We start from the raw sequence: 26,367 nt of genomic DNA on the forward strand, positions 1-26,367 counted from the left end.
CAATGGAGATTCTCAATCTAATGTTTTAGAGACACCTCTTTTGTGCCCTGTGAAGTAAACATATTCACACAAACACCATAGCTTTGGAATCAAAATTTCAATAAACTCAATGCAAAACAAAGTAAACATAATGCAAATGATGAAATGAAAACAGAATCTGAATGTTTATCTTACATGCAATGGATAATGCATAGCACAGGCAGACCCACACAGCATGCAGGAAGGAGGCATAATCAGGAGTTGACAATATGCAGGTCATGTCCCAGTCCAACATAGAAAGACACAGAGAGAAATCAAATCATGAAAAAAAAAGATCAAGGCATACTTGTGTTTGGACATGGCAATCTGGCAACCACTTACTTTTCTTAAGACTCATCATAGGCATTGGAAGTGGAAAATTCAAAAGGACTATCTTCTACTATGAAGACATCAAGACATTGAAGAAAGGACCCTTTTAGGTCCTTTGGTCCCTTTATGACCAATATGTTATGTATTTAAAATATGTAATATTTCTCATTTGTGAAATTGGAATAATGACTATACCACTTGTGGATATGAAATAAAAGGTAGGATGCAACAACAAAAATAGGAACTCGAAATAATTAGTAATCAATATTCCTAAATATTATAACACTTAACTATTTCTCTCATCAAGAATTATTATTCTTTTAATTTTTTTTTTTAATCTTTCAGGGGGCTTGAACTCAGGGCATGGGTGCTGTATCTGAGCTTTCTCACTCAAGGCTAGCACTCTAACACTTTGAGCCACAGCACTATTTCCAATTTTATGGTGGTTAATTGGAGATAAGTCTTACCCACTTTCCAGCCTGGACTGGCTTCAATCTGTATTTCTCAGATCTTACCATCCTGAGTAACCAGGCCTGAGCTACAGGTACCCTGCCAATGAGAACTCTTACATGGTTGCTAGTTTCCCATTAGGCTTTTCTTTGCATACAAAGAAAAATAATACAAACCATCATCCGGTTTGTTTATTTTTTAAATTTTACTATAATAGTTGCATGCAGAAGTTGCTACAGAAACAAAAAAAAACTGCTAAAATGTACATCACTGAAAAAAAGTATAACTTAGAATACTATATAAAAGGAAACATGCAAGGAGTATAAATAAACAGAACTTCAAGGACGGTGTACATATACTTTAATCTCTGTGAATAGTAAAACAATTTGAGGACTTTTGTATAGTATCAGTTGAGATTCAGCTAAAAGGGAACTAAATCTTTGATTAGCCCAACATTCCTGAACTTCAGAACAACTTGAGGGCTTTAAAACTACTTAGAGGCAAGTTAAGACAACTCCCTGGAGTTGGGACCTGCCATTAATGCACTTATTTAATTCTGTAGGTAGAATACAGAACAATTATTAGATCAATGCTCTCTTTTTTAGGTTAATGACACTCAAGTCCTCCAGATACTGTTGAAGGATACACAATACACATGACAAAAGTAGAACCAAATTAGGTATCACGTTCTACCTACTCAAATTCTCTTTAGGATATAGGGGCTCACATAGAACATCTACAAGATCAAACTTCTGTTGAAATTCTCTCATTACACTATAAAAATATTCTTTCAGATAATTACTTATATGTAGATATACAGATAGATATTATCCTTTAGTTGTACAAAGGAGTTGTCATTCAACACAGCAATTTATGAGTACAGCATCTCTTGCTCACTTTTAATCTGTCTACAGAAATATGCATACTTTTTTGTTGGTCATAGAGATAAGACTTTGCAATGAGTCTGTGAAGCAATAAAAACTCACACTATTTATTTGCCATTAGGAGTATTTTTAATTAGCTAAAGGGAAATTTCTCTGACTTCTATTGCAAATAATTTTAAGAAACATCTTAAAGTCATTACATAGGAGTTGCATTTTATTCACACTTAAAAATCAGTTTTACAAGCAAATTCTGAAGATCGCCTCAGATTAATATTAATCTCCCAATATCTGATAACAAAATTTCTTGGAAGCCATCCCATTATGATTGCTGATTATTATAATTAAACCATTTGCTTAGCAATTTTTAGTTAGCCAGTGCATCCCCTCTACCATAATAAAGAATAGTTATTGACAAATGCGGCCCATGTCCATCTCATGCTCTGGAAGCTTGATGTCAGGAAAGGCCACTTCCATCATAAGCTTGAAGAGCAGAAGCTCGATCTCAACTCTGATTTAGCAAATTGGAAAGCACCACTAAGACTACCTACAACACAGTTACCTGAACATTGGGTCTTCTCTTTCGTAAATTAATTGTTGGTTTGCCTACACCAATAGGCTGAAGCAACAGAAAAACGGTAATGCATCATCCTATATAGCAATATAAATAAGAGCTCTAACTTGAAATCAAGCTAAGCCAGATATTTCCCTAGTCAGAGACAGGACTATGAACATAATCTGAATTTAAAGTATGTGACATGTACCATGTGATGAGTCAATAAAAAAGGAGAAGGCTGAAAAAGTTTTTACTGATTAAAGATTGCTATTTTAGTAAAAATCAGTTTGAAGCTAATGGGCTTATTTTTAATATTTTCTTGGTTTAAGTAAAAGGGTATAATTTAAAATACACTAGATAGCCAAGTGCCGGTGGCTCATGCCTGTAATCCTAGCTACTCAGGAGGCTGAGATCTGAGGATCATGGTTCAATGCCAGCCTGAGCAAGGAAAGTCCAGGCGACTCTTATCTCCAATAAACCACTAGAAAACAGGAAGTGGCGCTGTGGCTCAAGCAGTACAGCGCTCGCTAAAGAGCTGAGGGATAGTGCCCAAGCCAGAGTTCAAGCCCCACGACCGACCAAAACAAAAAACAAAAAACAAAAAAACAAAAAAATCTACTAGATAGGCATCCCATAATGGTATTGCAAAAATCTCCAACTGCTTAAAGATTTAAAAACTAAAAATTTTAACAATCTCAAAACTTATAGGGATGAGTGTATTAAAAATGTTTTAACATAACATAAAAAGGAAGTATGATAGTTTAATAATATAAAGGAATCTATGATTCTTTCATAAATAATCAGCAGCTGCTTAATATTTGCATCATGATAGATTTTGCATGAAAACAGTTTCAAAATGAGAATTAAAATCATTATGATGTGTAATACTATTTAACAAGCCAAAATAATTTATTATATCTAATGTTTTTTTTACTTAATATCAATGACTATTATTGATTTAAAACATATCTAACAGCTTCATATATATGTGTATATGTAAACACTTGTGTTTCTAATATGTCACTAAAAATAAATATCTATACCTAGGTAAAAGGATATAGTTTCCATAAACCGTCACCATCTAAAGTATGTTCAGAGTTATGTTCAAAGTTAAACAGTATCTTAAAGATACAAAATTGCAATTGTGTAAGATTTTTCTCTAATTTTACTTGTAAATAAATATTTTGAATTTAACACCTCTTTTACGAATTACAAAAGTTGAATGGAGTTAAATGAGATATTTTTAAAATATAGTTTTTATCTTGGTTAAAAAGTTATCAAAGTTAAAAATAAAATAGTTGATTTAAAATATTTTATGATCTAAAAATATTTTCTGTTTCTGAAGGATTGTATCCATTTTCCTTTTTTTATTTACTATCTTTACAAACTTGCCCAAAAGTGAAAACGAATTGTCTGGGAAGTGGAGAGCAGAAGTAACTACCAGAAGAGAAGGCAATGGAAAACATGGCATGGACAGAAATGTAAATTACACTTGTCAAGATCACACCATGCCTGGAACAACCTTTCCTTATAGCCTGAATTAAAGTCATAATTGAGATGTATTAAAATAAGGGCTAAGCAATGACAATGGCTGACTTTGACAGAACGGTATCAGGTGCTTTTTAAATGCTCTTAAAAACATTAATTGTTAATTTTCTGAAACAGTAATCACTCTAAACAAAATACACACATACCTTTGGCTGAAGATTTGGATGTAGTAAAACATAACCATTAGGATCAATTGCAAAATAATAACCATTGGGGCACAGCTGAAAAATAGCAGGATAGGTTAGAAATGTCCGCATCTCAATCTAAACTCTAATTTATTTATTAAGTGCCCATTGTATAGTATACTAAAGAATCACACAATATCTCTACATCTTATTTTAAAGATGCTTTTTAACATTTAGTTCCTTTGTTAAGCTGGCTGTATATAATTTTTGAGAAGTATGTAAGTGCTTTATAGACAAACTAAATTAGTACATAGTTCTAAGATAGGAAAGGTTAAAAAAGAATAAATTTCATCTTACTGTGAAGCGTGGAGTAAGCCTTTTAATGTCTTCCAGAGACACATCAACTCCCATCACACCAAGAATCAGCTGGTTCTATAACAAGACGGAATAAAATGAGTGAGCTTTATACTAGATATTTATATATTTCTACACAAGCACTATACCTCCTTATCTACTTGCTGTGATAATTAATTTTATATTAGCTTAAAGGTACATAATTGTGTGTTTGTGTGTGTGTGCATGCACATGCGTGCACGTTTGTGTGTTTCAACTCAGCATATTGCACTTGCTAGGTGGACACCCTATTTCATTCTTCATAACCTAACTCTACTGGTTATGGAGAATGTAATAGAATAAATGCTCTAGGATGAATTACTTTGGGTTTCAAATTGCATGGGTTTTCATACTTTTTGAATGTTAACAAAATCCTATTACCTAACTTAAGTGAAATCTTGATTTTAGACTAAGTCTAAAATATGGAAGACATACAAAATTTTACTTGACTTCTGGCATTCTTTTTTCCTGATGTTTCCTTATATAGTCAGCAGAGGAAAACATTTGTGTGTGTCTATGTGTTTGTGTGTGTGTATGTATGGGTGTATGCTGACTTTGTTGTATATTACAGGTGTCACATCAATGTCCAGCTTAACGATGGGCCATATAGTAAAAGTAAATAATGGATTTTGAGGAAGGTATTACCTCTGTTTATCATTTTTCAAGTATTTGATGTTATTCTTAATAAAATCCTCAATACATATTTGCTAATTCCTGTTAATAGCTTGTAATCATATCTAAATAACAAGCATTATGGTTTTAGTTTCAAGCCGAGGATGCCATGTGGTGAATTATTATCATCATCACCCACAAGAAACAGAGATGGACAGTGTGCAGAAAATGTGTCTTAAAGGTAAGCGTTTTTACAAAATGCATAAAGTCATTTTCCTGTATCTGAGAAAAATGGAAGGAAGGTCTCTAAATCCAATCCTTAAGTTAGGACTGAAAAATAACTACTTTGAAATTGGAAGAATAAAGACTTAATACACGTATGTATACTTGATACAAACATAACCATGATTTGAGGTTAGATGTCTTATTCTGAAATGCACAAAAACTCAAACATATTTGTAAATGCTCAAATGCGCATAAACATTTTCCATTCCTCATATAATGACTCCCAGTGTACAGCTTCATGTTCTCATCAGGTCAGAGTTAGGTTGAATCTTGACTTTAGGCAACAGAGAGTTTGACCTGTACTTCCTTTTTCCCAGGTGGTTATCACACAGCTGCTGTAGTCACTGACCTCAGTATTCACAAGAGAATCTCACTGTACGTATTCCCTTATCCCAATATCTTATCCACACGGAGCTTTAACGTCACACTGTACCATTTATTATTAAGAACTTTATCAATTAACTTTTAACCTTTAAGTTTGTCTTATTTTCAAACTGGCCAGTTATGTTGAAGACCGGAAGAGTTCCAGTAATGACAAGTCCCAGTTCCTAAAAATAGATGGAGAGAAAAGGCAAATGAACGCAATGATTTAAACTTTGTCTTACTAAATTAGACTTTGATATCTGAGACTTTATTTTATAATTCCTTTACAAAGAGCCACTAAAGTAAGTAACTACTCTTGCAAAGTTAAAAAGCGGGGATATGGGGGTGGGGAGAGAAAGCTGTTCAGGCAACCACTGAAGCTTGTAACATCTAATCGTTGAGATGAGTACTGCAATAATGTTAGTCAAAAAATAAAAAAAAAATCAAGCAACTTAAATTAATGATCCACCTTAAAGGAATGATACTTCACAATTCTTCCCACTCCTATTGTTTTGAATAACTGAACATCAAGTATCAGGAGTCTCCATTAGAACATCAAGTGTCAGGAGTCTCCATTAAATCAAAAGATTATTTTGAATTATTTACTTAAAATAATTTCTGTAGCTTTCGTTAATTTTTTATGCCAAAGCCCTTATCCTATATAAGAAATAGTAGCTGAATGACATGATAGAGTAAACATTCTGCTGATATGGAACTTCCTACATATTCTATTCTAAATAATAACATGCTGACCAAAAGAAGTAATATTACTCCTAAACACCCTTCAAAATAAAACAATATGGAACGACAAAAAGCAAACAGTAAACCAGGAAACACAAAAATTCTATGTCAGGAAGCAATCATTTGGTTTGGCAAAAATAGTGCCATCCCATTAATCAATATGTAGAGAATTTAACATATTAATAAATCCATGAAGATCAGCTCCAGATTCTTTTTTTTTAATTACTGACATTTGAAGGTGTGTGTGTTTGAGTGTATGTGTGTGTGTGTGTGTGTGTGTGTGTGTGTGTCTGTGTGTGTTATGGATTATAAAGTATTCTCATGTGTTTGGGGGGGGGCCTAGATTCTGTTACTGTTTGGGGAGGTCTTGAAAACTTTGAGAAGTGGGGTCTATCTGAAAGAAAAGGTCAGAAAACATAAGTGACAAATACTTGAGAAAACAAAACAAGATTTCTGACTACTGGAATTTAGTTTTTTTTTCTGGAATTCAAAACTTTTTCATCTTTGTTTTGTTTATGTTTTTTGTTTCTCCTAAATTTTATTTTGTTTTTTCTAAATTTTATTATAAAGGTAATATACAGAGAGATTACACTTACAAAATTCCGGTAATAAGTACATTTCTGTTTGAATGTCACACTCTCCCTCATTTTTGCACCCAATTTTCCCCCTACTGACCCCCCACTCACCAAGGTGTATATTTCATTTCAACATAATGTCTAGTGAGTATCACTGCTGAATTGGTTCATCCTTTGTCCTACCATTTCTGTGATTCCCCTTCTCTCTCCAAATCAGATAGACTGATATTCAGATAGACAATATAAGACAATTCAGATAGACAATATAAGACAAAGGGTACAGAAAGGAAAAACAGTGACAATAGGAAATAAACCAAAGGAGTGGAGAGAACTGCAGACTGTACAATAAAACACCTCTTGTTTCCATTTCAAGTTCATTTCAATAAAGATTATTTTATATAATCATATGCATATAGCTTTTGAGTCCCTGTGATATTCTCATAAGAATATCCTCCTTTGTTCTCACTTTGTGAATGCTTAAGGTATTAATTAATCATGCCCAAGTGTAATTATTTCTCTTTTACTACCCATTGGGTTTACTTGTAGATTTATGGGTGCATTCTAATTATTACAAATGAGGGAAACCATGGAGCCTATGTTTCTTTGGTCATGTCTTTTTAAATATTGTTACCTTATGTCCCAAATAAAACAATCCTTCTATAATAGTGTATTACTCTCCTTGCTGTCCTTATTATGTCCAATAATCTCCAAAGTTGTCCATAGTATTGTCTATTTTTTGCTTTTTTTGTTTTTTTAATATAGCCAGTACTTCCAAACTTCATACCCTCTCGTTGTTGCGTGGTTTCATTCTTTTCTACCCATTAGCAAGACCTGACTTATACTCAGGCTCATCTAAAAGGTCACCAATTTTAAGTATGCTCCCTTGTAGCAGCAAATTTATGATTTCTTTCCTTTGAAATGTCAGAGGTCTCCTATATTACCATTATTACATTTGGTCTTGAGATTTTACATCTTTTCCTTCTTCATGAAACTGAGTATTTGACCAGTATATATTCTGAATCTTCAGCATTTAGTGTCTGTATTTGTTTATGTATAAACAAATGGCCAGAAATGCATGATGGATTACTTATTCTTAAGCCATTACAGAAAAAAAAAGTTCTCCACTGATGTCCCAGGGTTTCTTTTCTTTTACATTTACTTTCATCTTTCAAAACAGCATTTTAGAATCAACATTTATTCTAATGTCATGTTCACTATCAGTAAGAATATTACCAGCAATGCAGACTTTCTGGTTAATGAACTTCTGGTCATAGGAAATACAGCAGCATAATTATTGGCCCCTCCTATCACACACTGTCCTGTAATGGAGTTAGAAAAGCAAAATACTTTGGCTCTAACTTTAGATGACCATGTGACCTTCAGTAAATAAGCGATGTCAAGAAGGAACATTGGACAGTAATGTTAGCTAGAACTTGAAGTAAGCAAACTTCATTTTATCTTCCTTAACATGCAAAGCTGCTGCTAATCATGCGGATTTTTCTTCTGACTTCCTGTATTTGTTTATTCTGCAAGACGCAAATGATAACTAGTTTTAAATGGATAGTGTTCTGCCCTTTCGGTTCATCATTGCATTTAGGAAAGTAAGAACATACTATAATTGGATTCCAAGTAGGGAAAAGGGCATTCCTGAATCAGCATCTACTTTTCACAAGTCTCTCCAATATGTTATTTCAGTAAATTAGCAATGCCTGCAATATTAAGCTTTGAATAAACTGATGGTGTTATGATTATTTGTAACTATCATGTTAGCAAAGTAAAAATAACACAAAATTTTTCATTTTTAGTCCTACTGATAATTTAGGCTAGTTATTTTTGCTGTCTTGATGCACTACAGATAGTATTTGTCACTCACTTCCCCAAGATATAAGAAATCAAAAATGTCTGTAGACATTTCAAAGTGACTTATGAAGGCAAAACCATCCACAGTGAAGAACTAATGTTTCAACATAAGATGAAATACTTAGAACATAAGATGGAATACTTCTAAATGGTAACTATGCCATGGACACTTCAACACATGTATTTTATTTCCTAGAAAACTTGATCACCCCTGGGTGTTATTTGTTTTAAAGAAATGTCTCTACTTGAACTTTAAGAAAGAAATTGCATACAAAGAGGATAATAAGTTTGTGATGGTTTCAGTGTAGGATAAGAGTATGGTCTGTCTAAGTGAATGTAGTTCTGAGGTTTGGTGAGTTTGGCTACAATCTTGGAGATTTAATATCTTTCTACCAGCTGACATCTAATTTAAGGATATTTTTATTCAAAATCTGAAGAAATTAATTTTCCATTCATATGACATTCATCAATTTTTATACTAAACATTCAAAATCTTATGAAAATACCCATAACTCCAACATTCTAGGTTAGTAATTTTATATCCTTGGCAGATCAACTAGAACGTAATACTCTACATATGTGGTTCTCTATTACATCCAAATGTACAAATGTAGGATTTTATTTGTACTATCTAGAGCTTAGCCAAGGCATTTGGGATAAAAGGAGTTTTATAAGGGACTTAATGAAGAGGAAAGAAGAAATGTCACCTAGGAAGAACAAAAATCAGCTGAATGCTTTTATTATGATAATTTGGTTGAACATTCTACCCTCTTACCAGTGCATCTAAGTACACGTTTGTCCACTGGACTTGCTTAGCTTTGTCTCCTGCTAAGACCATTGGTCTTCCCAGAACGTCCAGATATTCCTGTTTATATAAAAAAAGTGTGGATGAAAATTAGGATTGTTATCTTTAGGAAAACTCAATCTATATAGGGTAAGGAGAATCTACAGCTGAAAGTACATATGGACTCCATTTCTTCAGACAGAGTGTATACATATTTAATGTCCATCAGTGACACTCCACATTGCCTATCTAACCTAATCTCTGTTATGTGTTTTGAATCAGCCATATTTACCTTATTTGTACAATATATTTCCCCAGTTTTTTTTCTAGTAACTCTCAGACGCTGTTTCTCAAGGTACAGCAAATGATAAGTGAAATACGTTCCTTGTGAATTGTTTCATGTTGATCTAAACTATTTAAGGCTCTATGATTCACTGAGTGGAATTGTACAAATTTGAAGTAATAGAGCAGTCACATACTTGCTTTCATATCATAGATTGTTTGGCTGACATTCAAAAATACATTTAAGCATATCAAAAAATAAATGATACTGTGGCAAATGTAGACATGAGACTCACATGCACTTGCTGTTTTGTTTCAACATTCAATGTGTTAAGTATTCACTTCTGCAAAGGCTAAATTTTTACTTAGTCTGTGTTGCAGATTTTCATTTATGTTTAAAATTGAGTAATTATTTTGAATAATAATGTCTGAACATTTAAAAAGAACATTTAAGGTGGGTGCTAGAGGCTCACACCAGTAATCCTAGCCACTAAGATACTTGATAATCAGGGTTGGAAGCCAACCAGGGCAGAAAAGTCCCCAGAAGACTCAAAATCCAGAAGTAGAGCTGTGGCTTAAAGTGGTAGAGCACTAGTCTTGAGCAAAGAGTTCAGGGACAGTGCTTGGGCCCTGAATTCAATCACTAGGACCAATAAATAAATAAATAGACAGAGAAGTAAAAATAAAATAAACCAAAAAACAAAGAATAAGAACATTTAACTTAGTTGCTTAATTTTACTAAAAGACAAGTTTTGGGGTTGGGGTAAAAGATTGCTCTCTATATCTTTATCTTGAACAGGAAAATAGATAGGCAGAAGTTTTTTGGGAAGTATGGAAGTTCTATCTAGTGCCTGTATATTTTTAAAACCCCAAATAATTGTTTAGTATTCTATGTGTCTCAGAAACTTACGTATATGCTTTGTAATAAGATTACTTCAAATTTAATGCAATACAACTATGAAAAAAATCTGATTTTATTCATTTGGGATGTTTTCAGTATAAAAGAATAACAGCATATTCCTATTTAGGTTAAATTTGATATGAGTTTTAAATGTTTGACAATAGTTGAAACTTTCATGCAATAAAGACCAAGATTTCTGTGACACTCAGTATTTTAATACAAATACCATACTATTGATATTTGTTACTTTTCTTTCTATCTATTTTCCCCATACTGAATATATATAAGCCAGAAAATATTCTTAAACTTCAAAGGAATAATTCATACAAGTTTTAAATAGCCATACCTGAGTATTAATCCTTATAGCTCCAATGGAGGGGATTTCATAATAATAACCTGAAACATACATATTTATACATGAATAAGTAAAGTAATAAAGTGCCACAAAATTAGTTGGTGTCTTTGTTAGACTAAAAAAAGATATTTTTTCTTTTAAAACTGAGAAAACACTTAAATACAAGTGATATATCAGAAAATGTTTAATGGATTTTCACAATAAATATATAGACTGTGAAACTTTTATTAAGTTTATTCGATATTTTGAAGCAATTTTTCTTGAAGCAGCAGGAAACTTGGAATTATTAAAATATATATTTCACTGGATAAATTATTGAAGATACAGATAAATATATGATTATTATTTGTATGAAAGTTAAATGCTAAATTTGATTTTCATAATATATTAAAATTCTATTTGTTGCTATGGTTTCACAGCTTGTTTTCCAAATAAAATCATTTTTCTTGAGCACCAAGGAAGTATCTATTCTCTATATGAACTCTGGATTAATCAGGAAGGTGCAAGACATTTTGCAAACAAATGATAATTTAGGTACTTAGAGGGGAAAAAAATCCACATATATATTGCATATAATTAAATGTCACTCACCATAATGTATCATTTTACTAATTGACGATAGTACATGAGCAGATATCTAAATATTTTAAAATGTAATATTAATGTCACAATGCATTGTGTGTTTTGTTCTGAAAAAAAAAGAAACTTATCCTTCCTTCAGGTTCTATCCAAGCTTGTTATATATAACTTATATGTAAGATAATGTAGATATGACAGCAATTACCAGAACACTTCTGTTTTTGTTGTTTTTTTTTTTAGTTAGACACAGATCTGTTACCTTTATTTGCACAAGCCATCCACTGAATAGGTCCTCTGTCATAATTATGTTGACCAACTGAAAAGGTGAATACACGTACCTGCATGGATCACAAAACAGGTTGTCTTTAGAGTAAGTATAATTGAATTGAATTCAAAATAAGATAGCTAAAGCAAAGACATTTCAGAAGTAGTGGGACAAGGATTGAATAAACGCAGCAGTGACGTTTACTAGACACTAGGTTGAAAATAAACTATAAAACTTGTTGGAGATGGGGGTCAGGAGGGGAAAAATAAAGACGAAAAACCTACAGATATTTTATTATGATAAGAAAAATTGAAGCCAGTAAAAATTTAGGAAGACATCATAGGGAAAACACATAGTCTACTCTCAACATAGACCCCACTGACAGCGGTTGCATGTAAATAGCAGTAGATTGCTCTACACCACAGTCTAGTTCTCAATCTAGAATATGACTGAGGTTTCATTTGTAAGAAGAAAAAATGCATGTTTCAGGCCAAATTCAATCTCACCTCTCCTGTCTTCTTAAAACATGTCACCTACATGTGCAGTTAAAGCAAAAAAAAAAAACAAAAAACCCAAAAACTTCTTTACATGATAGGTATGTTGTGAGGTGTTTTAAGCAAGTAAGCTTAGTAATGTTTTGCTATTTTCACACCATGGGAATACTTACAATACACACATTAGATTGCAATCCTAGTATGGCTGACATAAATATGTATTTTAGGCTACAAGATTTTTCCTTAGTTCACATGGGTTGAGTATTTAAAGAACCTTATCTAATTAGTTAATGTTTTATATTTTGCACATTACTCTAGGATACAAGGCTCAGAAGATTTCTCAATCTATTTATTTTAATGGTTGGGGACACACAAATCATATTGTTCCTAAAAAAATGCTAGAATTTGCTTATTCACTTGTAACACTTATCTAAGCCACTATTGAGTTATTCAGGTTTTACTTAGCTAGAAAAGTAAAAAGACATTTGGTTGATACACATGAATGTTTTGGGTTTATTTCCTGGTTTTTGTTTGTTTGTTTGTTGTGGTTTTTTTGTATTGGTAGTTAGAGAGATTTAGTATTTTTCCCCTCCCCTTCTCTCTGCTCCCTTTCCATCGCTTCTGTCCTCTCCCCTCTCTTTCTCTTCTTTTTCCTTTTCTGGTAGAACATTAATTACTATGTACCCCCAGACCAGTCTCAAACTTGACTGAGATGTGGTTACAATCCTATATCCCCATGGCAACCCTACCCTCTTCCTCTCATTCTGTCTCCGAATTCTCCCTCAAAATGGAATGGTTGCATTTTCTTGATTTTGGTAATTAGATTATTGGGGAACTGTCTGAATATTTCACAGTCACATAGTGACATAGTTGAACATACTTTGGAAGGGAAATATTTTTCTAAGCAGGTTAACCACCCTAACTGATAATTTAATTTAACTGCACTAATCACCGCAAGTGAACTATCAGATGATCCAGAAAGCACCAGTGCCTAGGACCTTCACAGCAAGTGTCAAAAGGCATGCCAGATAGGTTGATCCTAAAACAGAGCTGGCTCCAGTTTTTCCTGTTACTATATGAGTGTTGTAGTAAAGTATTTTCTATAAGATACTTTTCAATGTAAAGGAGCAAGTGAGCAAGACTAAGTGAATTATTGTCTCTATGTCTATACAAGGCAAGCATTCCTCATAATATAGACTACACACTATTGTGTGATTGTTTTGACTGATCTTATCATTTCAATAGTTCAAATAAGCTAACTTAAACTAAAATTTTAAAAAAGCACAGCAATGGTACAAAGGCTCATTGCCTTAATTGTTTTAATACAGAAACTGTACCTAGGTCTGGGAAGGTGGCTCAATGGTAGAGCGCTTGCCTTGCATGCCTGAGGCCCTGGGTTCGATTCCTCAGCACCACATAAGCAAAAAGAAACTGTACCTAACTTCCTTCTGGTTGCTTCCATGAAGCCTTTACTAATCATCAAAATTTAAGAATTTGGGATCAGAACTGAGGGTACAGTGTACATTGTGTCACATTTAATTAGTTTTTAAATCATGCTGTGATTTCCCTCTTGTTACTTTTCGAACATAGATGCTTGGCTATCAAAAATCAAGTTATGTTAACAATGAATTATTTGGATATTATAAATGTTGAATTTGTACCGCTTTTCCCAATTTTTATTTGCCTTGATGCAAATTTTCTTCCAAGTAGTTACAACAATCTTAATTACAAAAACCTTCTTTTCATTATGTTTATAAAATCGAATATACCTAAGATACGTTAAATATCTCAGGTTGTCACATAATCACATAAATGACAAGGACTACTTAGAACTTTCTAAAATTATTTTATGAATCTACACTTATTTGAGAAAAAGTTTAAGTCCCTCAAAACTGAGCTTCTAATGCCTACATTGTTTATATAACACTGAAAAATGAACACAAAAATATTTCATCCGGAGGTACCTAATTCATTTGTCTTTGTTTTATATCTTTGACCTAACTACATAACAATTTTAATTAGATGTAATAGACATTAGCACTATTCACTTTATAGTATTGTTGAAATTTAAGGGTCTGTATGCAGTAATGCAAATTTCATTCTCCTTTTCTTCACTGTATTACTGCCACCCTGTGGATGCCCAATGAACTCTGTCTAAAATGTCAGGTTCCCAAAGTCCACAGAAGTGATTGCTCTTCCCACTCTCTGATAGTTTCTATGTCTTTAAGTTCGTGATTCTTTAACTATGATTTCAGAGAAATGGAAATTCTTGAAATACATTTCTGGAAATACCATAATTTCCAACTCAGAGATGCATATTTTAGTACCATTTTTAGTAGTACATTATCAAATGAAAACAACATTTCAAAACAAGACTACTTAGAAATCATGCACCTGAGTTGAGGGACAATTGTTCTAAATAGTTATGTAACTGAAATTCTTGGTGTGAACTCCTAAGCTTATCACTTAATCCAGACAATGTCAATTTCATGGAATTTTAAATTCCGGTGAAGGAAAACATTTTACTTGTCATATACTCTGGCACCTTTTTAGCAATGTGGTTGATTTATGTAATGAATGCACACTGAAATTTTTCTGTTTGAAACATTCTAAGGACATTAATTATTAACAATTAAGTGAACCATTGTTCCTCAACTAATGTGTGTTTTTAAGTAGGGACTTATTTCAAAATGCTTTTATCTGTAAAAGTTCCATTATAAAGTCATAAGACACACAATCATTAATGGCAGTAACAAATCTTTTTCACAATGTTTGAGTGCAGGTTTTCAATACAAAGAACATGGGACAACAGTGTGAAATAAATATTGGATTTGGGTTTATTCTGTTACAAGATTTGAGAACAGAATGTGCTTAAGTAATTCTATATATTTGTTAAGTGAGTAAAAATGTCATTGTTCTCTGGTCTCCAGTTTTGCTGAATATAAATTGACCCATGAAAATACATGGAGAGAATGTAACCCAAAATAGGACTTGAAGTCACTTTGTACTTTACAATGTGACACCAATGCACTGTATTCATATCTGTATTCATAAACTGCTTCAGTGTATGGCAACTCCTTTGCATAACTACTTAAAGATAGTAAGATTATTTTTAAAATGAAGGATATTTCATAAATTTGTACCACTTATGGGTTGTATTACTCCTAGTGAATACAGAAAAGTTTGTGAAATTCTTGAGTAATGCTTACTTGTTTCAGCATATCCAATAGAATAATAGTGATTCAGAGAGCAGATTTAATAAAAATTAGGCACGAATTAAAACCATTCTATAATTAGCTGTAAAGTTACACAATTTGCCTTCAGTTGTTTTAATATCTATGTTTCTCTTACAAGGATAGTATTATAAACATAATAATTCAGAGTTATATAAGCCTGATCCACTTTTGATTCAAGAAAACGTATTTAACAGCAAATTTTGTTCTTTAAAATATATTTTGTTCTTTATACAATTCTGATTATAAATTGATCATACAGACTGACTTCTGGTAATTTTTGTTTTGTTTTGTCTTGTTTGTAGAATCAGCTTAGAGTCTTCCAAATCCACAGAGTCAACCTTTTAGAAACCATAGAAATGTGTTTCCCAGCAGAACACAGTTACTGGAAACTGTCACCTCTGCAATTATCAGTTATCCAGAGGTCAAGTTTAATTTACAATAGGCAAATCTCCAAAGAGTAATGGAAATGATTCAATGAAGAAAGGAAGCCAATAAAACTAAAAAAAGTAAAAATAAAAACAAACTTCAGCTATCGAAATATATTAAAACAACTGATGCCAGGGATGGGTTTTATTCATCTTCTCTGTGTACTAAGATTTTTGGTATTAAGCCTATCAAAATACAAGTGGACTGAATGTCTTAGGAGAAAATTTTACAGCGTTTTCCATTCATCACAAACATACTTGAATGCAGAATATTTGAACAAATAAAACTTTGTTTTATTTATAGCATTATACAATAGGTGGGTATTAATGGAAGGGAGAGAGTAAATAAGGAGAGTGAAGGAGGGTGAGTATGGTTAAAATACTTCATGTACATTTGTGAAAATGTATCAAAGAAGCTTGTTGAGATTGGTTGGGGAAGGGAAGAGAGGGATGGAGAGTGGTAGAATCATGGAACGTGACTCTGACGAGCCTATATTGAATGTACTTTTACACCGGAGTCCCACTGTACAGAAAAACAATATTTTTGAGTAATCTTTCAAATGAAGTAGAAGCTATTGATTTTATATCATTTATGAATGTCTTATAGTTAACGTTAAGCATATATTTATTACCGGTTTGTTGATATGCTTTACATATGAGCAAACACTTTAAATTTATAATATTTATGGCATCCTGACTCCAAGGAGCTTATGAGAAGAAGGTAGATCCTAGGTAAAATGTCAAGAAATAATCAAAAATGATCATCTGATGGGAGGAATGAGAGGATGGAAGATGTTCTGTGTTAACAGAGAATAAAAGAGGAGATATTTGGCAAAAAGAAAAACCTGAGAAAGGCTCAGCAGGACACACCCCTCTGAGGAACTCTATGCAGTCTTTAATCAGAGAAGGCAGCCACAGAAGCAGCAGGGAAGGCAGTGTTTTATCATAATCTGACAATGCTGAGTCTAAGTAGCACAACTCTGCTTAAATAGATGCTACAATTCTCCCCTAAAATGATTTCGAGTATGCTTTCTCTACTCTTAAAGTTTCTCATATAAAGCATATTGTACTTTCTCCATAATGCAGTCATTGTATTTTTCATGAGATTGTTTTTAGATTTTAGTACTCTGTAAATGCATTCATGAGATTGTTTTTAGAATTTAGTACTCTGTAAATGCATGCATGATGGTAATGTGTGTGTGTGTGTGTGTGTGTGTGTGTGTGTGTGTGTGTGTGTATTTAGAAGACTACTTAGAATAGAGAACATGGTTTCAACATTAATCTTATTCAATGAGAAGTAAATGCTTTCAGAAAGAAGGACCCATGCACGCGCGTGCACGCACACACACACACAGAATATACCTTATAAATTCATAATCTCTTTGTAAGGAAGGGCAGTAATGAATGGCTTGCAACTATCCAGTAGCGCCAGCAGAGACAAATGGTAGTTTTTAATGAATAAAGTGTTTTCTCTTATTCTAAAGCTGAAAATATTAGACACTGCTGAAAGGATAAAAATGTCTGAAAGGTCTTAGAAGCAATGTAATTGCTAAATAGTACTAAATATTTGATAAGTTAAAAGTCCCCCAATATCATGTGTTTAAGCATGCCCTGCAGAGGCAGAGAGATGGAAGGGCTGGCATTGATTCACTGCTGTTGTATTGTTTTTCTTGCTATCTGTTGATGTAAAAGACAATGTACACTTTACCTACAGAAAACACAAATGACAGTCATTTGTAACCTTGTTTACATTTTATAAACCATAGAATACTTCTCTCTACTTGAGATCTGACAGGACTCTAGAGAATACTTTGTGGTTGTGCAAGGCTAATTCTTTAAAATTAGATGGATTACCATAATCCATATTGCCAAATGCTTAAAACATTAGTTGTGCACTCTTTATTTAAAAATTATTCCACACTTATTAAATTCTTATGTCCTTTAGTTTTATGCTCTCAACACACTAGGCATTTTGAAACTTCCTTTTAGTACTTTTGATTGTTTCCCCAATTACTTCTGAAAATTAAGCAGCGTCAGTGACTTCTTAGCAGAGGTGGGAAACTTCAATGTATACTGCTAAGTAATCTGTTCACTATCCTATAGGAAATCAAATATAGTTAACTTTTCTAGTACTGGGAATTATCTTTCAACTGTGTGTCTGGTTTTACTTTCCTTTCTTCATTTGTTTGGACCTTTTGCCGGAGTTTATTTTCATTTTGGCACCAAGTTTGAGGAGGTCTCCTACACGTGGGTGAGCCCTGGGGGAATGGCCCTGGTACAGGTGAGGATGTGAAAGTAAATGTGCTTTAATTTGGAACAGCTGTGCCGGGAGATTAACCTGGATTTGGTTTTTAAGGCCCTACCTATCTACAATCAGGTAGATGAATTGCAGAGAGCAGTACTTTCCTGAAAATAGCCCCAAAGTTTTGTTCTAATGCTCTGCCTTTCAGGCTTCAGCACATCTACCCAGCTGAGGCTGACTCGATTTTCATTGATGTAGAGGAAGAATGCATGCCAGTGAGACACATGACAGACTAGAAGTTGGAAGGAAAAGCATCGTTCACAGAGGAGCTTGGAGATTATTATTTTTAAAGTTATCAAAACTTTGACATGGGAATCTTTTTATAAATTTAACTTTACTGTTATTATAGAGGTGATATACAGTGGGGTTACATTTACGTATGCCAGGCAATTCTTTGCCTTCAGTAGGGTATATTACATGCATATCTGTAGGAGGGTGGGGTGAGGGTGCAAAATCCGAGGAAAAACGGTGGAAAAGGCAGCAGCGGAGCACACTGGACATTGGTAAAAGTGAACCAGGCAACTCGTGGGTGGAGATGGGAGGGAAAGAATGATAGAGAATGAGGAACAGATGATAGTGTATGAAAGGAAATGTACCAATCAACACATAGATTTTTCAATCCTATTTTATGATGTTAAAAATACTTACCAGGAGATCTCCCCTCTTAATGTACTAAGTATACGATGATTATTTTTTACTGCAATTCCAGTAAAAATATACAGGTCTCTGAAGTTTACTCATTTGCTTAAGTGAGACTTTAGGCACACTGATTTGAAGATTCCCAGAACCCTCTCCTCTGACCCCAGCAACTACTACTTCACTCTGATCTAAGAATTGGACTATTTTAGATACCTCGTGAATGTGGTAATTTTTGTCTTTTTGTGAATAGAATAATTCACTTAGCAATAACAATGAGGTTTTTCTATGTGGCTACACATTGCAGAATTTAACACTTGGCTAGGGCTATTATTTCATTGTAAGTACCATATTTGTTGTTGTATATGTCTTTGATAGCAAATATATAAAATTACATATCTCTAATTATCTGTAGTATAGTAACTTTTCTGGAGTACTTAGAAAATTTAAATATTATTCTAAACTTCAACAATTAAATGACACAATAAAACTTTATCCAAGGAAAGCTTAAACTATTCTACATTTCCACTGGCTTCTGTGTTTGCTCTTTATGATCTCTTGTCACTCAGAATATATCCACAGAGTCTAATACTATCATGAGTCTAAACTATTTTATTAATGAAAAATATACTGTATGATATACATTTTATATATAGTATAGTGATATATAACATATGAGTTGCAAAATATTTGGGTAACTCACACAAATATTATATTTCATAATCCATAATTCATGACTTTTGAATTGAGACAAGTTTTTTATTTAAAAAATTCACACTCACTATGATTATGTCTTTAAATCACCTAGTCTTTAAAATTAAAGTATTATAAAATTATACTTACTTTTTTGTCTTTGTTGTACTTGGTAAATATCTCCTGGGCTCTCTCTTCTCCTCCATCAGTGAATAACATGATAATTTTATTGCAGTTGGCTCTGGAAACATTATACTGTTAAAAAAAAAAAAAACAGCTCACTGTATATCAGTCACAGCCAAAGACAAGGAAGAGAATCAAGGAAGAACGTGTGTGGCTTTCAAGTACTGAGTGAAAGAAATGTCTTCTTGGTAGTCTAAGAAGAGCTCCCCGATCAAGCCAGGCCCACCCCTCACTGCCCAGGCAGCCAACATCTGGCTATGTCACTTCTCTCAGACCTCTGATCACAAGCCTTTCTATCTGTGACACCTTCCCTTGACACTGTGCTGTACATTGTAATCTCCCTTCCACATTGCATTTTCCCTCATAGTATTTTTCACTACTCTGTTCCATAGTATCCTGGTAGAAGAGTGGCGAGCACAGAATAGTGTTTATTTACTCATCGGTAATTCATAAGTACAGATTAGTAAAGTCATTTTTGAATGACTAAATGGCTGCGTGGATTTCATGCCTCTCTGATTTTACAGCACAAATTTAAAAATATCATTTTAAAATGTGTATTCTTAGCCGGGCGCTGGTGGCTCACGCCTGTAATCCTAGCTACTCAGGAGGCTGAGATCTGAGGATCGCGGTTCAAAGCCAGCCCGGGCAGGAGAGACCGTGAGACTCCTATCTCCAATAAACCACCAGAAAACCGGAAGTGGCGCTGTAGCTCAAGTGGTAGAGCGCTCGCCTTGAGCTGAAGAGCTGAAGGACAGCGCCCAGGCCCAGAGTTCAAGCCCCACGACCGACAAAAAAAAAAAAAAAAATGTGTATTCTTCATGTAACTTTTCAATCCATTTCCAAATAACTCTGTCTTCCTTCTCTCCTAGGTCATTTTATTCTCTTTATCTTAGGTTTCTACAATGACAGACTCTGAAATGACAGTCCCCTGTACACCGCTCGGCACTTCTTTTGTAAGTGGCGCAATCCTCTGAATACTACAGTGGGAAAGTGTAAAGCAGAAATGAGAAAACATTTACACAGTATGGGAGGTGAGGATCATACTTTCAACTCTACTGCTTCTGGAGACGCACAAACCCAAGTATGGCTCCCATTCTAAGTGGTTCAAAATAAAATGGAAGATATGGGCATCTGAAGAGATGGGTGCACCGTGTGAGAAGTTCCATCACTTGAGGCCCTAGGTTAGCATGCATGCTCACTGAGGACTTCTGGGTGATTCAGGTGAATCCCCATGGAGAAGGCATGCCCACTCTGGGACTTGTCTTTACATTCACTATCATAACTACCCCCTGGAACATTTTTGAACATTTAGGAACAACAAATTTAAAGGACACTAAGTAGACATCTACAATTAAGACACTAAAAGTGACTATCAGCAGGAGAGGAAATGGTGAGTGTAGAGGGTGAGGGTGAATATGGTCAAAGTACTTGACATATCTGAAAAGAAAACAATGGAACCCGTTTGAAATTGTTTTGAGAATCAGGGAAAGGGTAAGGAAGAGTGATAGAAGGGAAGAGATTAATGGTGTACACTATACGCATATATGAAAATGTCATAATGATCCCTCTTATACAAATAATGTATGCTATAAGAATATTAGTAAGGGCTGGGAATGTGGCTCAGTGATAGAGTGCTTGCCTAGCATACACAAAGCCTGGGTTCAATTCCTCAGTACCACATAAACAGTAAAAGCTGGAAGTGGTGCTGTGGCTCAAGTGGTTAGAGCCCTAGCCTTGAGCAAAAAAAACTCAGAGAAAGTGCCCAGGCCCTGAGTTTAAGCCCAAAGACCAGCAAAAGAAAAGAAAAAAAAGAACATTAGTAAAATATTAAAACATTTCTAGTAACCATTTGATGATTGCAAACATATATTGATACAAAAAATTGATTTTCTACCTAGCCATGAATTTTTTCATGTATTATTTAAAATGAAAGCAAAAGCAGGCTTTAAATTATTTCTTCAAGGTATGATAGGAAGAAAATGGGGGAAGGTATCTTCCCTGTGTATTCTTTCTACGTTTGAATTTCAAAATACAAAGAAGTCACAGATTTCTACCAGCTAGACACATCTGTAGCATGAATATATCTGGAATACCGTGTGTGTATGTGTGTGTGTGTGTGTGTGTGTGTGTGTGTGTGTGTGTGTGTGTGTGTGTGTGTGTGTGTGTGTGTGTGTGTGTGTGTGTGTGTGTGTGTGTGTGTTGGTTCCAGGTCTTAAACTCAGGGCCTAGGCTAAGTTCCTAGCTTCTAATTTAAGGCTGGCTCTCACCACTTGAACCACAGCTGTACTTTTGGAAGGCTTTAAATCAAGATCCTCAGATCTCCTATGCAGCTAGGATTACAAGCCTAAATCACTGGCACCTGGTTTATATCTGCTTGCTAAATCAGCACTGAACCTAACCCAGAGAACAGTCACTCACAGAATACAGAAATTAAGACACAACAAATCAATGATAAAAGAAGAAAAGACATATAGCAATGATGCTCACATTAAGAAGTTGTTCAAAGGCAAAACTAAAGCCTTTCTTATAGTCAGTGATTCCCTTGGCTGTGATGTTGTTCACTGCATCCTTCAATACCTTCTTATTTCTCACATTTGCTTGGACGAGGTGTTGGAAGCAGCTCACGTCCTGAGCATTGCTGTTAAACTGCAAAAGAGAAAAGAAAGAAAGAAAAAAATGTAAATGAATATCAAAGCCAATTCTACAATTTCCACGAAACCTGTGTTTTATACATCACAATCCCTTTGCATTGCTTCTTCTTTTGAAAGGAAAAGTGAACATTTATGCTACACGCAAGCACTAAAGAGTCAGCAGCTGTCTCCCTCTAACCCTATCATCCATGCTGAAATCCAGGCCATTCTCCATCCTAGCTCCTGCTTTACTGCCTTGTAAATTGGGATTTGAGATTCACAAGGTCCCTTCTATTTCTCAAATTTGGTAAGTGTATATATATATATATATATATATATATATATATATATATAAGTGTATATATATATATATATAGAGAGAGAGAGAGAGAGAGAGAGAGAGAGAGAGAAACAAAAATGACTGAAAGTGAAATGTGTTCAGATTTCGAAAAGTATATGCCTGCACAGGAAGCAGAGGGGGAGCATTTAAAATGACATGCCATCGGGAAAGGCTAGAGAGCAAGGGCATTGGATGAAAACAACAAATGTTTAAATTTAATGGTGGAGTCTTCTTATGGAGATAAAACCAAAAAGTAATCTTATAAAATTAAGAACAACTTGTATCCTTTCAGAAATACCACCATATGGATTAGATGGAAGAACACAGGTGAATCTTGCAGGAAAGGTGAAGGGCGGGCAGGTGACTCCTGTACACACCATTGATGCGCTAAGCCCAAGTACAGTTGTGGATGTGAGCAATAAGGCTATGTAAGGATAAGAATATTAGCTCCAGGGATACCTGCTCAGAACTGAGTCCTCTGACTTGAAACTCCTTTGTACAATAAAGATAGTAAATTAATGAACAAATAATAAAGGTAAAACATAAAAGAACTGAGCACTCTGTAAAATGCATTCATGCATTTTATTTCCGAAAGGATCTGAGCAAGATAAATACTGTGAGATAGATCTGCCATTCATTAATAAGTTTTGTAAGTTGAGAAAACTCTTCAGACCACAGGGGCTCTAAGTATAACACACATATGAAACAGGAATAAAAACAAACAAATAAAAAACGTACTTACTAGCAGACAGTTGATTGGGGAGATAAAAATGTGAAGGATACTCTGATCAATAATGTATAATGCATCCATCTGCAGTGGCTCAAACCCATAATCCCAGCTATTTGGTAGGCAGTGATCAGGGGATTAAGGTTCAATGATAGAGTCTCCCATTGAAAAATTAGCCAATAACCAGAGAAAATATTCATTCCTCAATTACATTGCAAGCACTTGGCACATTCAGGGTATTTTATAAGTAGTAAGTGAAAAAAAAAAAACATTCTGAGGATGTGCTATTATGTTCTTTGTTCTTGTAAAATAAATATGGTACAAAATTGTGGGGTAAGGCCATTTTGATGCAAAAATGTAGATTTCTAAAATCAGACATTATTGAACTTATTTATAAAAGTTAACTATAATACACAACATGTAATAAACTCTTATTAGATAATTAGCTTAAATTAATGAACAAAAATAGTAAATTTATAAATCAAATTGTACTAACAGATGCTATGGCACATATCTACCACCAGATGGCAGTGCAGGAGAATAAAAGGAAAGTTTTAACTCGTAAAAATCTTGATTATATTTAAGTTGTTATACATGGATCTCTATTAAAACAAAATTTTAAATCTTTTTTTGAATTTTTATAATTTTGATAGGACACCTGACAGTAGACATTATATTAAAAACAAAATAAGTATCCTAAACCCCAGAGAAAGTAGCTGATAGTCTCTATCCATACAACTATGGCTATTTTCAAGAAACTAACATCACATCTGACCACCTTTACTAAAAACCATGAACTGCCTAGCAGTACTTTTAATTATATGTTTAGGACCTGTGTTAAAAAGGAAGAAAAAAAGTACATAAATATATGAATATCTGAGTCACATTTACAAGAAATGAGATGGGAAACGAATGAATAATTCTACCACGAATGAAAAACAAACAAGATGAACTCAAGCACTTCATTGGGGAATGCAGTTTTAACCTGATAGAGATCTAGTTGGTAGAACTCGAGTCTCCCATTCTGTTATTTCTGTTTTAAAAAAATCAAACTTATAAACCTATTCCTGTATTATTTGTTAATTTTTTTAACTTAGCAAAAATGCATCAATCAAATACTCATAACCTCTACTAATGTTTCACGCTGTTTGGATCTTGTTGCTGTGTTTTCAGGTTTGAAATTGAGCTTTGTGCTTACTAGACAATTCGTCTAGCCCTTGGGTCACATCCACTTGCTTAAGTTGGATGGCATATAGTTAATGTTTTTGTCTAGGCTGGGTCAGACAAACTGTGATCCTCCTAACTATGTCCTGTGTAGCTTGGATTAAACATACATACCACCGTGATTATCTTATTGGTTGAGAGTGGGTCTCCCAAATGTGTCTCCCAATCCCCATTTTCTCTGGGCTAGCTTCCAAACATTGTCCATGTGGTCTCTTATCTTTGAAGTAGCATGAATTATAGTATTGCACCATCACATGCCCTATTTTACATTTTGATCTTGGTGGAATTCATTTTCCTAAAAACTATGATATGACAAGCTGTTTTGTTCATATAGCAAATCTCAACTTTTATTAAATAGCTCATAACCTACGGTTCTTTGTAATAACTTGGGACTGTGTATATCTTTTATAACATTAAGTCCTTTATGCCTTCAAATGTCTCATGAACATTCAACTCTTTTAATATTAACAATAAACATTTTAGCTAACAAGATTGACAATCCCAGGAGAACCAGGCTACACACCAGACAAGCATCAGCTAGCTCACTAACCCTTGTCTAACTTTCTGTTATTTTTGAGATGGACCTTAAAAAATGGTTTGAGGAGAAAAATAACTGCTATCGAGCTACATAGAGCAGACCATACATCCCCCATGAGTCAGAACTCAATGATCAACACTCGTGCTGAGCATATCACCAGTGCTGAGCATGGTACCATTGCTGATATATATATTTTATTCATTCCAAAAGAACAAGCCACCCTGCCATGTCATGCTACTTTTCTACATCTGTGTTTCCACTGAAGTTTAGAAGTGTTTTGGCAGATTAAAACTGCATTGACAAGTGGATGCGACAGGCTGTCATTTCCAAAGAACTAACCAGGCATCCCATATTTCAACATTTCTACATATGTCTGATATATTCATGTATTCCTTCTTCTAGTTTCAAGACAGGTCATAAATTCAGCAAATATTGCTAGGCCAGTTAGGACTTTTAGGAATTTTACTGAGATGCGCCATTGTTAGTTTTGTTCCTAGTGTTTATAGAAAGAACACCAGAAGCTGTGGCTTGCGTCCAGTGAAGACACCCTGAGGATCTTCATTAATGTCACTTGCTGCCATCTTCGCTCTGATGTCAGGCCTGTTCCTAATGATAGCTTCCAGCCTGTGGTCTCCATGACCCATTGTGCAAAAGCAGAAACACAGTGATGTAGACTTTTCCACTCTTTAATTTGATTTTTAAAAAGGCAGATCCAGTCTACCCATGCCTTGAATAAGCATCCCAGATACAACTGACTCTCAATTATCTCCTTAGAGCTTTAATTTCCTCCTTTCTGAAATGCTGGACTGGACTAGATCACATGGATAGGCCTTCAATTTCCTACACCTGACAGTTTAACAATCAGAAGAAAATTACATACAGGAGCAATAATAAATCACATATCTATCGATAAACAAAACAGAATCAGCTTGTTATGATTAAAATGTATTTGTTAGATATTACGAATATAAGGACAAATTCATGATTGACTATAAATGCGATCATGCATCCAACATTTTGATATTTCTCTCTTAAA

General features: G+C 34.1%; 1 protein-coding gene across 6 annotated transcripts in view; it reads right to left on the reverse strand.

Moving 5' to 3' along the window:
• Positions 1-26,367, reverse strand: part of Cacna2d1 (calcium voltage-gated channel auxiliary subunit alpha2delta 1) — a 368,458-nt gene that overhangs the window by 43,314 nt on the left and 298,777 nt on the right. For 4 of the 6 annotated variants that reach the window (XM_069996360.1, XM_069996358.1, XM_069996359.1 and 1 more), the window contains exons 11-18: positions 22,360-22,518; positions 19,840-19,944; positions 11,898-11,976; positions 11,051-11,100; positions 9,513-9,602; positions 5,669-5,746; positions 4,266-4,340; positions 3,930-4,004 (exon numbers count right to left, since the gene is read on the reverse strand). In XM_069996360.1, coding sequence (XP_069852461.1) covers positions 3,930-4,004; positions 4,266-4,340; positions 5,669-5,746; positions 9,513-9,602; positions 11,051-11,100; positions 11,898-11,976; positions 19,840-19,944; positions 22,360-22,518 — 711 coding nt within the window. Of the gene's footprint in view, positions 1-2,241; positions 2,299-3,929; positions 4,005-4,265; positions 4,341-5,668; positions 5,747-9,512; positions 9,603-11,050; positions 11,101-11,897; positions 11,977-19,839; positions 19,945-22,359; positions 22,519-26,367 lie in introns of all 6 variants that reach the window. The other 2 variants (XM_069996362.1, XM_069996361.1) reach the window with 1 other exon arrangement.

Source organism: Dipodomys merriami, unplaced genomic scaffold, assembly GCF_024711535.1.
Source record: "Dipodomys merriami isolate MVZ:Mamm:240054 unplaced genomic scaffold, mDipMer1.0.p SCAF_5, whole genome shotgun sequence".
NCBI lineage: Eukaryota > Metazoa > Chordata > Mammalia > Rodentia > Heteromyidae > Dipodomys > Dipodomys merriami.